The sequence below is a fragment of the Mytilus trossulus genome, chromosome 2 (assembly GCF_036588685.1).
Source record: "Mytilus trossulus isolate FHL-02 chromosome 2, PNRI_Mtr1.1.1.hap1, whole genome shotgun sequence".
NCBI classification, from domain to species: domain Eukaryota; kingdom Metazoa; phylum Mollusca; class Bivalvia; order Mytilida; family Mytilidae; genus Mytilus; species Mytilus trossulus.
In genome coordinates this window covers 64,042,775-64,060,264 of record NC_086374.1, presented here as the reverse complement: position 1 = coordinate 64,060,264, position 17,490 = coordinate 64,042,775, and the positions used below count along the sequence as shown (strand labels likewise).

The 17,490-nt window shown below is 31.4% G+C and overlaps 1 protein-coding gene across 3 annotated transcripts; it reads right to left on the bottom strand.

Annotated features, from left to right (window-relative positions):
- Positions 1-3,260: 3,260 nt before the first annotated feature.
- Positions 3,261-13,414, bottom strand: LOC134707767 (uncharacterized). Of its 3 annotated transcripts, none has more exons than XM_063567807.1 (3): positions 13,304-13,414; positions 9,392-9,652; positions 3,261-4,287 (listed from the first exon to the last, which is right to left on the bottom strand). In XM_063567807.1, the coding sequence occupies exons 1-3, from the start codon at positions 13,313-13,315 to the stop codon at positions 4,003-4,005; spliced, it is 558 nt and encodes a 185-aa protein (XP_063423877.1). In that variant the 5' UTR covers positions 13,316-13,414; the 3' UTR covers positions 3,261-4,002. The 3 variants fall into 3 exon arrangements, with proteins under 3 accessions (XP_063423877.1, XP_063423876.1, XP_063423878.1); XM_063567806.1 differs by lacking the exon at positions 13,304-13,414 and adding an exon at positions 10,232-10,411; XM_063567808.1 differs by lacking the exon at positions 13,304-13,414 and adding an exon at positions 11,164-11,276 and having other exon boundaries at positions 3,266-4,287.
- Positions 13,415-17,490: the final 4,076 nt, after the last annotated feature.

Genomic DNA, 17,490 nt, shown 5'->3' with positions numbered 1-17,490 from the left:
CTTGAAGCTGTCAATATTGAGATCTTGCAAAACGTATTTGTAATTACAAATTAGTTGCAATAGGTTTGGTTTGCGAACCGATTTCATGTAGATTGAAAACAAAACTAGGATATATGAAAAAATTATGTCAATTTATCTTTTAGAAAAGTTATAGACCATCAAGACCAGTATATGGTTTTTTTTCAAAATGCCAATTTATACGATAAATCAGGGCAAGTTATCATTATGGCTATTTTCTAACTACTTAAAACTGCGCCAAAGATGTTTTGTTGAAAAAAAGACTTAAACTACAAAATGTATATCCTTACAAAAAGGAGCTGGTAGACACCAAGGAAATAGTCATTCTACAACGAACTGACGTTGCCACGTCAAACAAAATTATCAAAAGAAAAACAAGCTTAAAAATACACAATATAGGAAACTAAAAACGGCGCAATACGAACTAACAAACACTACTAGGAGTGGTGTCATGTGTTCCGAAAAGGAAAGCAGATTCTGCTGTACATGCGTCTTCATCGTGTAACTCTTATATAATACATAGTGTAACAAAATCATTGCTTAGACATCACGTAATGGCGGATTGGTAATTGATGCATGTCTTGCATAAAGACATCACCATAACCCTTGTAAATTCCCTAACCCTAAAACTTGACCGAATATGAAATTTTGATATTGAAATGTTTTCATGACAAAGGATATATATATAAACATGTTATCGGTATAAACAACTCAGACATTAAAAATAACTAGAGGCTCTAAAGAGCATGTGTCGCTCACCTTGGCATATGTGAATTAAACAAAGGAAGCAGACAGTTCATGACAAAATTGTGTTAAGGTGATTGTGATGTGTTTGTACATCTTCCTTTACTGAACATTCTTGCTGCTCACAATTATCTCTATCTATAATGAACTTGTCCGTGTAGTTTCAGTGAAAAATGTTAGTAAAAATTTACAAATTTTATGAAAATTGTTACAAATTGATTATAAAGGACAATAACTTCTTAGGGGGTCAATTGACCATTTTGGTCATTTTGAATTATTTTTTAGTCTTAAATTGCTGTTCATTATTGCTGTTTACAGTTTATCTCTATCTATAATAATATTCAAGATAATAACCCAAAACAGCAAAATTTCCTTAAAATTACCAATTTAGGGGCAGCAACCTAACAACGAGTTGTCCGATTCAGGGCAGATAGATCTTGAACAGATAAACAATTTTACCCCATGTCAGATTTGCTCTAAATGCTTTGGTTTTTGAGTTATAAGCCAAAAACTGCATTTTACCCCTATGTTCTATTTTTAGCCTTAGCGGCCATCTTGGTTGGTTTGCCCGGTCACAAAACACAAGTTTTAAACTAAATAGCCTAATAATGATTCTGGCTATGTTTGGTAAAATTTGGCACAGTAGTTTCAGAGAAGAAGATTTTTGTAAAAGTTAACTAAGATTTACGAAAAATGGATAAAAATTTACTATAAAGGGCAATAACTCCTAAAGGGGTCAACTGACCTTTTTGGTCCTGTTGACTTATTTGTAAATCTTACTTTGCTAAACATTTTTGCTGTTTACAGTTTATCTCTATCCATAATAATATTCAAGATAATATCCAAAAACAGCAAAATTTCCTTAAAATTACCAATTCAGGGGCAGCAACCCAACAACAGGTTGTCTCATTTATCTTAAAATTTTAGGGCAGATAGATCTTGACCAGAGAAACAATTTTACCCCTTGTCAAATTTGCTCTAAATGCTTTGGTTTTTGAGTAATAACCAAAAACTGCATTTAACCTCCATGTTCTATTTTTTGCCGTGGCGGCCATCTTGGTTAGTTGGCCTGGTAAAAAAACACAAATTTTAAACTAGATACATCAATGATGATTGTGGTTAAGTTTGAATTAATTTGACCCGGTAGTTTCAGAGGAGAAGATTTTTGTAAAAGATCATGAAGATTTACGAAAAATGGTTAAAAATTGACTATAAAGGGCAATAACTCCTAAAGGGGTCAACTGACCATTTTGGTCATGTTGACTTGTTTGTAAATCTTACTTTGCAGAACATTATTGCTGTTTACAGTTTATCTCCATCTATAATAATATTCAAGATAATAACCAAAAACAGTAAAATTTCCTTTAAATTACCAAATTTAGGGGCAGCAACCCAACAATGGGTTGTCTGATTCATCTGAAAATTTCAGGGCAGATAGATCTTGACCTGATAAACAATTTTACGCTGTGTCATATTTGCTCTAAATGCTTTGGTTTTTGAGTTATAAGCCAAAACTGCATTTTACCCCTATGTTCTTTTTTTAGCCATGGCGGCCATCTTGGTTGGTTGGCCGGGTAAAAAACACAAATTTTTAACTAAATACATCAATGATGATTGTGGCCAAGTTTGGTTAAATTTGGCCCAGTAGTTTCAGAGAAGAAGATTTTTGTAAAAGTTAACGCCGGACGACGGACGACGGACGACAGACGACAGACGACGGACGACGGACGACGGACGCCAAGTGATGAGAAAAGCTCACTAATAAAAAAGCACAATGGGCAACACTTAAAACAATAAGTTTCTCCGTTTTTAAACTCACTGGAGATGTGTTTAATGTGTATGAGATCTCACTTGTCAATCTTTAAAATACATTATGTCCGTTTTAACGTTCAGAGGCAAATATTGCATGCATGTTCAGGACGATTTTATAATATGCAAGAATGGCTATTATCGTCGCAAACTCAACATCGTATATACGGTGTACGGCGGCTCATTTCAGGGAAAAGGCGGCAAATATATCCAAGAAAGAAACTACTGTCCAGAGCTCGAGATATTCTTCCTGTCATCATTTTACAGAATTGCAAATGTTATTTTGAACAGTTAAAATTGGCCTTACTTTACGGTATGTGTTCTGCCTATTGTTGGAGGGTCATACGGTGGACCTATAATAGCTTGAATTCACGTCATCTGGACTCTGGTGGTTAGTCTTATCATTACCAATTATACCACACCTCATCATTTCATTATGCTATCGTGATAGTTTAGAGATAGTTCGGTTTTGTCGTCCATACATTGTAATGAAAATAGAAATGAGAAGATGTGGTATGAGTGCCAATGAGACAACTCTCCATCCTACTCTATGCGTTATAAAACGCACCATGTATATCGCAGTCACGCACACTAATCGCAACTCAGTTTGTTAACAAGACCAATTTCCAAACAACAAAAGAAGTTAAACTTATGAATATCTATTTATATAATATAATCGTGAACATATAGATACAATGTATTAATTTACAGAATTCTGATCTTATCATACAAATCTCTAATAGTGAAAACAAAAAATCAGCACTTTCATGAAAAAAATATGTTACAATGCGAAAAAGTCTCTCAAGACTACAATATTTAGTACACTCACTGCCAGTTTGATTATGTGTTGGAAGAATGATAAAAAGCTAAAGGAATTGTTGAAATATATCTGCCCTACTTCCGCCATATTTGCTTTGAAGTTATGATAATCACAAAAACTAAATAATTTCAACTTTCAGACAAACAAACTTTACAATAATTCTGTCTCTATGATTATATGACTGGTATAAAATTACAAAACCGGCAACAAATTTTGCGGAACCTTTTTATACATTTAGTTGTTTCTACAGTTGTATAAAACTTTTGCGATACGCAGAAATGTCGACTGGTCTTAAATCTAATGTCTGAATATACATAATTACTGTCTTACCGATATAAAACTCGAGTTTACGAAAGATATCAAAGTAGCGTCTATTTCTAACGAATGTAAGAGAGATAACTCGTGTTTTATTTACCACAAAATGAAACGAAAATAAGAAATAGACATCCATACTTGATATGTTCAGTTCAAGGAAATTAAAAGCAAGGTTTTCTCACAATTTGACAATTGTTCTACGTTCAAATATGCCTATACTAAATTATTTAGACTTTGAGACAGTTATTCTTCATAGCTTCATATGGATATGTACTAAATGACTAGTTACACTAATTTTATATTCTATATAAAGGTTTTCTAGGTGAACATGTTTTGGTTACAAGACGTTTTACATCAGGTCGATTAAAATATGCTTTACAATGATCGTCATGAGAGGCGTCGTATACAGGTATAATGTCTTTGTATTTTGTGCGCTTCTTTTCTGTAATAATGGCGTCATTAACGTATTGTTTCTCGCGCTGTCGTATTTCATCCACTGTTGGGGTTGCTTTGCATCGTTGCCGGAAACTAAGTTTGTTGATATTTTTTCTCATATCTATGTCATTCTTGTTTTTGATTTCCTGAAAAATAAAAATACATGAATAGAAATAAAAAACGGTTAAATTTTTGAAACGGTTGCTTTCGAGCATTTTACATGACTGTTGTCGAATTATGTAAATTAAAGTCACCATGTGTTACTCTTTTCCTATTATTGCGACTTAAACAAATATAGTATACCATTTGACTAAAACTCTATGCATGCATTCCGTTATACAAGTTTGTCTAACCTGATACATACTGATAGCCTCCTGGACTTGTCCCGTTAGAGACTGCCCATATATTTCAGTTATTTGTTCAATATAGTATTCCTGAGTGCAAGGTTTATCATTATTAAAAGTTTTCCAAACATTTAAAGTCATAGTAATGGTATAATAAAACTGTTTTTTTTCATTCAACTCATCATATCATAATAAATGGAAAAATTATTTAAAAACATGTAATGTCAACATTTACATTGACACAAGCGATGATTAAGAGAAGATAACAAAACGTCAGTCCTATTTGTTCAATTTATTACGTTTTTTCTGAGGCTGTCATTTTAATTTATCAAGATCATAATTAAATCAGAGATTGGTCATAATCCAAGTCATCGTTAAACATCTATACGGCTACCTAGCAATATAATAATGACACAGATATGTAGCGTTCTGTTTAATTGAGGTTCACCCACACCTCCTACTAGTCATACCAAATAGTCTTCGTCAATATAACCGTCTTCTCTGGGTACTTAATCAAATACTCTATCAAGTATGATCAACTAAAATTAATAAATTGCTTTGATTTTTCCCTCTTAACTCCGGAATGACATGCCTCTATTGTTTTACATAAATTTCCTATTTATATACAGTTGCTAGTACTTTAAAACATACACGACCTTTCTATTCAAAGTTCTTGACATTTGTATTAAACAAGTTATATGATTTTAATGCAGATTAACTTCTTGTACATTATCAATATGATGCTGTCATAAAGAACAATTTACTTGAGTGTATGTACTTGTTAAAATATCATATCCTTGAGATCTCTGCAGAGTTAAAGTACATGTATGTTGTTAAGTAAAAGTAAAACGAACTGTTAAATTTTGTTCTTGTTTCGTACGTTTTATCCTCAAGAGGAACGCTCCAGGCCAGGAGTTCGAGATGCCAAATATACAAATACTTGGGGACATTTATACTCAAATTTAAGGTACAATATCCAAATTGAACGCACTAAGGACAACTCTGACTTCAGGAGCAGTACATGTAGCTTTAGTTTTGTACAAATTACAAAATTTTCGATCAAATGAAATTGAGAATAGAAATGGGAAATGTCAAAGAGACAACAACTCGACCAAAAAGCAGAATCCCACCAATGGATCCTCAACACAGAGAGAAAATCCCACAAACAATCCTAGTCACATATTCAATACAGAAACGGTGTATACTGAGAAGAAAAGACGCGACGATTAAAAGCCTATCATTAGAGTGACGTAGATGTAGCATTGATTTGTAGTGTTTGTAAATATATTAACCAAAGTGGGTTTTTTTTTCAGTCGGTTCTTCTATTAACTTGGAAATAAGTAAATGTGTGTATAATATCATGACGTTTTGTTAGCGTTTTGAATATTTTACCTTTTATTTTGCAATTAATATGACATTAAAATAATATATTATAAATTATTTAATAAACCTCATTGTATTTTGTCCATTATGTTCCTTTGGTTATAGTTAAAATGTAACAAGATTCAAATCTGACTGGAACTATTGTTAAAGATCGTAATCAAAGTGTATATCGTTATCTATCAGAGATTAAATAAATTGTAACCGTTTAAATGTGTTAAAGTCCATAATAGTACTGTACGTAATACTAGTAGCTAAAGTTTTAAATTGATTCATAAATATATCCGATTATTTCTGATGTTTCATATTGTTTTCCGACTAAAAATTTGCTACCCAACTTTTGGTTTCGCGTATATCTGTTAGTTAGTCCGAATACTCGTTTTACGCCTTCTAAAATATTATAATGTACGTTTCTATGGCACAGAATTATTCTAGGCTAACATTGTTTTCTATAGGTTTCTATATAGTGCCTATATAAACCCGTATTATCTTGTTTTTGGACAATTTCAAAATGAAACAACTGGCTTAGACGATTATTGAAGAAAGTTAATTATTTTTCGTTACTGGTGGGTTTTTTTTTCCACCGCTACTAACAAGTCTGGAAATGACATTTTATTATTTAGCGAGCGAAAACAACGTTTAGGAATTGCCAATCGGTCGAGAATAAGGTTTACGAAATCTACATGTGTCTCTTATTTATATGTGTTTTTGCTGATCTAGATAATGGAAGAAGCAACTTTCTATCAACAATATCGTGACAGTAAAAAACTATCCCTTGATAACTTATACAAACTGCATGCATGTGAGGGGTATATTCAAAAATATGCAGGTGCTGTCGGATTGTTGCTACGTAAAAAAAAAGTCAACGTAGTGATAAAATTGAGATCTCCTCTTTTGTCACAAATGTAGATCCTCAATCAACCCTCACTGTCAATTTCTGTATGTCAGTCATGTTATTATGCATACATTCTATGATGGAAAAGTTCATAACACAAAACTGTATGACTGCGCAAAAAAAGTACAAAAACCCTTTACTTCTTAATGATAAATGAATGCCACACGAACCGTCAAAATTGAATAGCTAGTTTGTGTCTTATGTAAGTTCGAACCACTTTAATGGTAAACATTCTGTATTTCACCCTGTAAATTGCTGATTTAAACTTTCGAGTGAATTTTGAAACCTTTTGCGTGTAACTGTAAATTGATAAAGTACTTTTGAGTGAAAGTTTAAAACCTTTTACGTGTAACTTTAATCGAGTTGACATTGAAAAGTCTGATTTTTTTTTTATTTCATATCAAAATTATAAAAATCTTGCCAATGCTGTTTATGTAAACACCATCAACTCTTAAATGAAAGTAATATTTCTTGTTTCAAATCTCCTTGAAAATTAAATGGTTTTTAGTACAGATTATTCTATTTTCATTTTTAATATCAACATCTATTTACCAGGTTTTATCATATCATATATAATTATATTCATTTATAATGCACTTAATTATTATACTACTATACATGTTAATTTCAATTCCCTCACGCAATTAAGTTCAATTTTCTGTTTCCGTTTCTTGGTGTATGGTAGTACAGTTCGATATTCCGAGATTCTCGCATGTCTCGTGAATTATATTATTATGACAAAATGTCTTTTATTTAGCGCATTCCCTCATCGTTGATGAGACAACAAAAAAGAGATACATGTAGGAGATACCATGGGGACATTCAAGATAAAAAAAAACGAACGTTTTCAATAGATTATAATAGAAATCCTGCAATGTAGTACATATACAAAATGTATGTGTAAATATAAAATTTTATGTTTTTAAAAATCATTGATACCATACCCTGACGACCTGACTTTTTTGTTTTTGAAACAACTGTCTCGGGTACGATCGAGATCAAATATTTGAGAGAGAAAAAAGGAAAGTGTTAGAAAGCATGACATTTGAAACAGTAAAAAAACATTGATATTATAATTTGACGTGAAGATATCAAGAGAAATTTATGAAAAGACTATGAATTAACAGTATTTTACTGAATGTTTAGGTCAGGTCTTATCAACAAGTTCATTATTTTAAGTAATATTATAATTATGCATCATTGCGTAGTCTCGCATGATCCCATACCATTTTTTGCTTTTGGCAAGTTTGAAAATCCCAATTTTAATAGCGTTTATTTGTTTGAATGTTGGTTACTTTGACAAACGAAAACATTACACAGATCATCTTGAATCAAAAAATCGTTCAGACCAATATATCGTGTTTAACTACAAGTTGTTAAAATATATCGCGTTTGATTCTGTGTTTACATGTTTTTATTCTTATACAAACACCGGCTGACTTTTCAATTGATTTATTTACACCTCTAACACTTTCAAGCTTCTACCAAAATCCACTTGTTTATTTTGAATTGATAAAGGATATATTTTATAAATACCTGAAGATCAATTTCAGATCAAACTCGTTCTAACCCCTGTCGATAATCCTCGATTATCCTAAAAGATTATCACCGGGAGTTCGTCGTTTAACCTTAAATTTTGAAAATCTGGACGTTTCGCTTATCATAGAAATATTCTAGATTACTTATGACGGGCATGTATTTTATATTACTTTAGACGGATATGTATTTCAATATTAATATAGGACTGCATTCCATTTGACCCTTTTATATCTGTTTAACGGCATGCACACAATTTCTATATTCAAATGTGTAAGAATGTATTTATAAACATTTTGTGAGAAAAAAAATCCAGTAAAATTGGTTTAAAAATGTGATGAAAACAACAGTATAAATGGTATCGCAGGGTTTATACAGGGTTTTATGAATAACATCGTAGAACTAGAGAGCATGTATAGCTTCATGGGGGGGGGGGGATAGGAGGGGTCCTGATCCCGAAATCCCGGGCTTAAAACACCAGATCCCGAAATCCCTGGATTAAAAACACGAAATCCCGAGGTCCCGAAATTCGAAGAAGAAAAAAATCCCGGATCCCGAAAGGGTCAATCTCGAAATCACGACCTTAAAAACACCCGATCCCGAAGTCCCGATACAGGTCCTATATATATATATCCCTCCTTCATGTAGTGTGTTTACGGTTTATATGAATAGCATAGTGTATAATGTGTAGGGTTTATATGAATAGCATAGTGTATAATGTGTAGGGTTTATATGAATAGCATAGTGTATAATGTGTAGGGTTTATATGAATAGCATAGTGTATAATGTGTAGGGTGTTGTGAATAGCATCAGAACGCGCTTGGGGTTTTATAGGAAGTTAAACATTGCTTTTGTGAATGCTATAAATAGGTTTACTAGAAAACCTATTCTGCAACAACAAACGCAAGCGTACTTAAACCTTGAGTATCGTTTGAACTTAAAAAGGCTTATTCTTCTCGTGCTTTAGAAAAAAATATTGCCGTCTGCCTGATTAATATTGTATATAAAAAATAAAGAGATGTGGTACGGTTGCCAATGAGACAACCTATTGCAATTGGTCTTCGCGTATGAAACAAACAGCCTTTTGTTGCTTACCTTAATAGCTAATGTTCGGTCTATGATGGCTTGCGTTAATGGTGATTTGAAATATGACATGGCGAATCTATCTTCCATTGCGTCATAATGTGGTATAATATTTGTACGTCTTGAACTGTGATGTTTGTGTGTTTTTACTGCATCATTTACAAAACTTTTTTCCATTCGCTTCATTTCATCGATGGATGGAAGTGATTTGATAGTTGTTTGTACTGTGTCTTTTCTCCAAAGAGGACTTCCAAATGTAACCCAAGACATTCCCTAAAACAAAATACCGTTTGCAATAATTTCAATTATTTTTAAAATAAACAATCCTGCATTATGAATGTGAAAAAAAATACCTACAAATTTTCTATATACAATGTATTTCTATCAATGAGGTATACGTAGCATTAAGGGGGTTTTAACCAATGTATCCCTTTCTTCCAGTTTTTGCTTGAGAATAAGTTGATGTTTCTGTTACTGTATATTTTGCAACAGTTTTAAGAATTATTAAATGATATTAGTAGCATTGTGAAAACAAAAAAATAAACCATCAGCTCACTTGTCGTAACAGTTTTTCTTTTTAACATTGAAGAATGTATACAAATTTCTATAGGCTATCAAGTTAATAAAATTTAATAAAAAAAAGTATGATATATATATATGATCGCTGAGATTAATGTTATAATTCTGGATTAGCTTTGCTTGGAGTTTTTTGTATGTGAACAAGATATGAATACCTATATCTTTGCAAAATAACATGTGTTTGAAAAAATATACATAGTGTAGATTTGACCTTTTTTTCGTATCCTATACTATAAAGTCTAAATATTTCATTTTTTTTAAACTGAGTCTTACCGGTTCATATTTTTGATATTTCCTGTGTCGATACATTGATGCAACATAACGTCTCACGCGAACTGACCATCTAATCTTAACAGTAGGCGATCAGGGTTAGGATTAAATGGTATTATAGTTATCTTAATCTAGTCTTTTACCGTTATGTTATTTAAATATGTAGAAATACAAAGGTGATGTATTCTTTAATATCAAATTGAAAAAGTCGTTTGGATTTAGGAACAAGTTAGCATAGATTTTTAAAAATATTCCTTTTAAGCTTAGTGATTTAAAATAACATCTAATTCGCACAGGAATGGGCTTATAGAACAGCTTTATATATTATGATAAAAGATAATATATGAAATACAAAAATTATTACTGTAGTTCTTAAACAAGAAAATACCTGAATAGATTCGAAACTGAAATGACTAAAATTGTTTTAGTTTCTCGATTGCGCAAAAATAATCATAATAAACATTAAATCTTACAAGTTACATACGTTTCATTTTTTTGCGCTTTTTTGTTCACAAATTTTTAATTTTATAATTCAGCTCGTATTGTATCTCACGTTTTATTTCATTGAAAAATATACATTACAACAATATAATGTTAAAATTTATATTATTTCAGAGTATCTAATACATCGTCTTGATCAGATTAAATGTGTCAAATCTATACTGATAAGATTAAGTTTTGATAATGGGTATTGTCAATTAGAGAACTACTAATTAAGTATGCAATTAAAATGGTCCCCAATGTGAACATTTGTTTCATTTAAAAATGACATATTTCTTAGGTATTACCGGTTAACTTATGCAATGAATATTATCCCAATATTTTAAAACAAACTGACGAGCTATTTAAAATTTAAATGTGTTAATAATGAATAAATCATTATTTTAGTATTAACTATCTAAGAATTCATCATATTTAAAAAGAAATCCATTTACCTTTATCTCTAAGATTTTCTACTTATACATCCAACTTGATAAATATTATATTACTTTATAAATGTAAATTAAAAGTTTTTCTGATTTTGTTTACGCGTATCCATTCTTTTAATTGGATAGTATTTATCATACAAATTTTGAACTGTCATATACATGTGTAGAGTGTAAATGTTTTGCTGATAGTTGTTTTGTTGACAAGACAGACTAACGTTTGAAGTCATGTCGTTCTGTGACAAACATTAGATTTCAATTCAATGTTATGCAACCAGAAATGCCAACTGTCTAAAACAATGAAAAAGTGCAATTTATAAACTAAAATAATTAAGTCTACTTAATGTAAAAATATAAACTAAATAATAATGTTAATGAAATAAAGAAAAAAATTGATGAAATAGCATATTCAGTTTAAAACAGATGAAAAACTGCAATAAAAGAGCTGTTCGTTTGCTTTTTGTGTTTTTGGCTGAGATTGTACGGCTCTTTTGTCATGGCCAGCATGGATTTTCCATATCCTTTTTATTATAGATCAATCCATTTCATATATAGCAATAAGGATTACCCGGCGTCTACGGGCAACTTTTCCCAAAGCAACGAAAGAAGAAATATCAGGCAAAGTTTTCCTTAGATGAATTTGCCTATAATTCTTTTTGTGCACTTTTCTATGTAGACGTATAAACCCATGGCTTTCAAATGTTTAATGTTCTGCGTTCCTTGTAGTGGTAAACCAAGAAAAATATACCATAAAGACATATATATCTGTATCTGAAATTTTGGCTTTGATTTATAATGTCCCTCTTATTCATTTTGGATCAGTATTCCTCTAAAAATGTATGTATTTTCCTCAGTTTTAGTCTGTAACCTGGATTTATTTTCGCTTGATCGATTGACGACTATTGAACAGCGGTATACTAATGTTGCCTTATTTTAAAGATTTTTAGAAACCTGCCAAATTACAGTGTTGGGCCACCTATACATTGAGATCACATGTTAAGGAGATATAGGAAGATGTGGTATGCATGAGTGTCAATGTGACAATTCTCAATCCAAGTCCCAATTTGTAAAAAGACAACCATTATGTGTGAAAGTACGGCCTTCAAAACGGAGCATTGGCTCACACCCAACAGCAAGGTATAAAGGCCCAAAAAATGACTAGACATGTACATTTGATAGAACCTCGGCGTACACATATGAAGCAACATTTCGGTTTTAGTAAAGATTTAAAGACTTTTTATAATAAATTCAGAGGAACGGGTCAATTTTGTACTCAATTCAATATCCTCAATATTATGTTTGTGCACTCAATAAATGTAGTGAAGGGAGAGGTTTAGCTAGATATAAAACCAGGTTTAATCCATCATTTTCTATCTTAGAAAATTACTGTAACGTTTCGTTTGATCTTTTGATTTTGTCATTTGAATAGGGACTTTCCTTTTTGAATTTTCATCGGAGTTCAGTATGTTTTTTATTTTACTTTTTGTTGGCGTAGCTCAGATTTTCTTTTTTGTATTTGCGATTGCAAATTAGATAAGGATTATTCATTGTAAGAAGTAAACTTATTATCAAATTATTTGCTTTACTTGTTAAATACATATACGAAACAGATTAAGACATAAAAAAGTAGAAACAGTAATAAGACAACCACATGACTTTATTTTCATATTACTGTATGTTTCAATGGCTAGCTGGAAGTAATCAAAATCTTGATTTTCGAACAATGTCAAAAATCTTAAACTTGAAGTATGCATGAAAGAAGACGATGCAGCAATTAGATAGCAAAATAAGGTCAAAACGACATCTTGAACGGTTTTTTCTGAAGCGATTTTCATGGGGGTCCTCTTTGTATATTTACCGAGTTTGTAAAGACACGAGCAACACGATGGGTGCAACATGTGGATCTGGATCTGCTCACCCTTCCGGAGCACCTAAGATAACACCAAGTTTTTGGTGGGTGTTTTTTTGTTGCTTATTCTTTAGTTTGCTATGTTGTATCTATTATTTGTCTGTTTGTCTTTAAATTTTTTTAGCCATGGCGTTGTCAGTATAATTTCGATTTATGAGTTTGACTGTTCGTCTGGCATCTTTCGCTCCTCTTTTATCAAAGATTTTCCTCAAACATGGTATGTTGTTATATAACACTTACCCCATAAGTCATCTTTGTTCTTTGAATTCTATAGCAAGATAAGTGAGTGATATATTATATGTTTGAAGGGTCGTTGTTCCATAAAGTTAAAATCAAATCTTCTTTCTAATTCTGCAGAAATAAAATAAAAATATTATTAGAGGAATTAAGACAGAATCGTATTAACCAGAAATAAAATATTAAATATTACATAGAAATCACTCGTTACGGGATTAGAATCAGATTTGAATGTGATTTTAGTTATCATTTTACCAAAAGTCCGTTTAATTACCGCATTAAAAGTTAATATCTAGTGCTAGAGGTTATTAAATATTTGTGCAAGATATTTATATTTCTAATTTTATTAAAAGTGAAAACTTTTGGTACTCTGTATATATAATATGATTACGATAATAATTAGAAAATATTTTTTTCTCAAAAAAAGCTTCTTTATACATCTGCTTTTGCTTTTGCGTTTGGTTGGTTGACTTGTCTGCTTATCTGGATTGTTTTTGAATTTCTGCTATCACCTCCATAATTATACAATGAATATACGCCACAAGGGTAAAATGGCTATGGAAATATGGTTACATGGACTTCTCTCATCTGCGTAGAAAAAATCATTCTAAAGAGTGGCGTCAATTTAGCTGAGCCAGATGAATAAATACGAAGTCACGCCCGGTCAGAATGAATAAAGTAAATTTGATGTATCATGTTAGTAGAAGACACGCTCTTTGGACATAAAAAAACCATTAGAACAACTATTAAAGGATCTGTTGGTGGCTTGTTGCACGACAAAATTTCTGTTCCTTTTATCTTACCATTATCCCCGTAGTTGTTGTAATTGTGAGGTTCTCATTCCTGTCAACTTACCTTGAAGAACTTCAATACCTATTGCAAAAAAATCAATCACACTAGATACGCGGGTATATAGAGGATTTTTTCTTCATCTATATATTAATTACAACAAAAGTAATGATGTTCACTATAATGTAACATATTAAAATTGATGAGATTTTTCAAAGAATTTTAAAACTACTCTATGAATTGCATAAATCGACATTTTCCTTTTGTAAGAAAAGCCAAGGTATACATATGTATGAGAATTCAGAGTAAAAAAAACCTTTAAGAGATGGTTCCATATCAGAAGCACCTATGGCAAAACTAATTGCCCAGTTTTAAAAGATACTGCGGGAATATTTCATTTATTCTTGACCGAATGGTTACTTTGCAGTTTATAGACAGAACCTTCAATAGTTTATAGACAGAACCTTCAATAGTTAATAGACAGAACCTTCAATATTCTCCCTTTTAAATAGCTTATATGTTTAACTTTTTTTCCCTTAAGAATCGGTACAAAAACTTCACCGTTCTATGTAAAACAATCTCCAATTTCATGTCGCAGCCTTTAAAGCCGACCTTGTGTTTGGTTTTTTTCTCATTATTGAAGGCCTTACAGTTGCCTATAATTGCTAACATCCACTTCATTTGAACGTTTTTTTTTATAGCTGTCTCATAGGCAATCATCTCATAACTCCTTATCTTTATATTATATGGCATGCTGTATGTTACACTTCTCTTCAGATACTATGATACAGTTAGAAAAAAACGAGCATGAGATAAAGCTTAAAGAAATAAAATATATGTATGCGATAAAATAAAAACACTTTGAATCATTCGGATATTCCAACTATATTTTGTTATCCTCCAAGTAATATACAAATGGTTTTAACCTGTTTCTCTTTCCATGGACTTGTTGACATATCTCCAGGGTGACCAAGGTGACCTATTGGAATGATTACATGTGAGATAAGACTGTCGCATTGTACATGTAAGAAACATTAATCTACATCTGGGCATTTCTCTTTATTTATTCAGCAAAACATGTAAATATTGGACAAAGATCGGGAAACAAGCTGCGTATGTATCAAAAGCACAAACAATTAATGCTTAACTATATGAATGTGTGCTTGGAAAAACACAGGTTTTTTTTGCATGTATGCTTAGTCAGAACGTTTCTTGGTTATTGTAGATATACATCTGTAGTTACGAACTAGTCTTGACAACATGGTTTTATCAGTCGGACGGTGACCTATATAGTTGTAAAACCTACGCCATTTTATCTGTGAAGAGTTGTCTCCTCATTATTAAGAGAAATGTTTTTTTCGGATTTTTTTTATTTAACAGAAAAATTAAATATGACAGAAAGCCATCATTGAAAAGTATGGAGATTTGGGTCAAGTAGTCTTGAACAAACTTTGCAGTATAACTAATACATAACAGGCTATTCATTTAAAAAAAATAATGGACTGTATTTTCTTTTTTTTTTAGAAAATGGTACGATCAATACTCTGGCTCTCTCTTATAGCCATAACCATCAACACATCCTACTCACAACAACAAACTTTCCAGTTATACGAAAGAACAATAAGTCCCATTGTGTTGGCTGCAATATCATCCTGTAGGAATATATGTGGTGATGAATACTATAATTGTAAAATCGGACGCTGTGAATCTAAAGAGAGAACGACTGACGCTGACGAAGACGAACTTTGCTATAAAACTTGCACCAAAAATTTCCGATTCTGCTTTGAGACATGCGCAATAGATACTGCCTATATGCCAACCACTCAACAACCACCATATCAAGTGAGGAAACATACCATAGACATTAATTCGCTGATTGTCTTAAACGCTCCAACACAACAGACATTCACTGGATACTTTGGACAAAGACCTGATCCCAATGCTATATAATCACGCCAAATATTTGTATGAGTGGTATTTTTTTATCTATGTATTTTTATTTATAAACAAGCCACAAAAAATAAAAATGTTTATCTTTACCAACATATCATTCACTTTATTAAGATAAAGAAAAAGAAGAAATAGCAGTGTAGGTTGGAAATTAAATAACTGTTTTGGGGATATAATTGTTTTCCTTGTTAAATTCATCTGATTTGCATATTTGATAGATAGAGAGAACACGACTTTGTTAAGGTTTCATCTGTTGTAATCTAACAGCAGACTCTTCTTTCAACTTTCTGTCGTCATCTCAAAAGCAATTTTCTATAAGATTACCCAGACCTGGCAGTAGATTGAATCATTCAGATTGAATGTATCTAGAAAGTACTAAAAATCTATCATTCTTTCTCAATAAACTTTTTTTTATAATTAGTTGTTAGATGAAGGTGGAGAACATAATATTTCAAATTCAGTAAAGATGGCTTGTTGTTCTGTTATATTCCTATAACACTACAAATTTGGGACTATATTGCATTCCGCTCACAAGTCTTTTTCTCTGTCTAGTCCAGTCAATCTAGCACAAATTTGACCCTAACCCGAAAGTATTTGCAACAGAAGATTTTTAAGTTTTAATCTTTAGCATTACACCCCAAATATACACAGAAAAAAGTCCCATAAAATCTAACTTGAGGAAGACTAAAAAAATCACCATTTAAAATTCCTATGGAGATTTGCATTGAAAAGGGAGATAACTCTTGCAAAAAGGGCAAAAATATCAAGAAAAAATTATGCAAAATTATAACTCTACCGCTTCTACTCATCAGAATGCATTGATTTTTGATATTTAAGCGGTCTTTATAGTATAAAAAACAACTCTAAAGGTGTTTTCATATCTTTTATCAAGCTTTAATCTAGATTTCGTAATTCATTAGTTGACCATTTATTGAATTTTTCAACATGTCAATGTAAAGAATCTCAAATTTTACAAAAAATAATTAAGCATGCATTCTTCTTTTTATGGTTTAAAGTTTCTTTATATATAAAAGTTGCTGAAAAAATATAATATACAGATATAAACAATACCAAATTTTCAAATTATTTTTTCAAAATGGTCACATATAGCTTCAAATTTGCAATTTCTTAAAATGAAAAATGCACAAAAAAATAAAACTACCCACAACAATTCGGTTTTGTACATTTCATAAGCATAAGATTATAAAACTTACTCAAATACAAACTTATAACCCCGTCAAAGTATCATACCTTACATAAATTTCAAGAAAAATAACAAAAAACTGACCAAAAAATACTTTTTTTTGCAAGAGTTATCTCCCCTTCCAATAAAAATGCTGATTTTGAGTTTTCCTCAAGTTAGATTTTATGGGACTTTTTTTCTGTGTATATAAAGGGCATAGTACTATAGATTAGAACTAAAATATTTTCTGTTGCAATAAGTTTGAGGT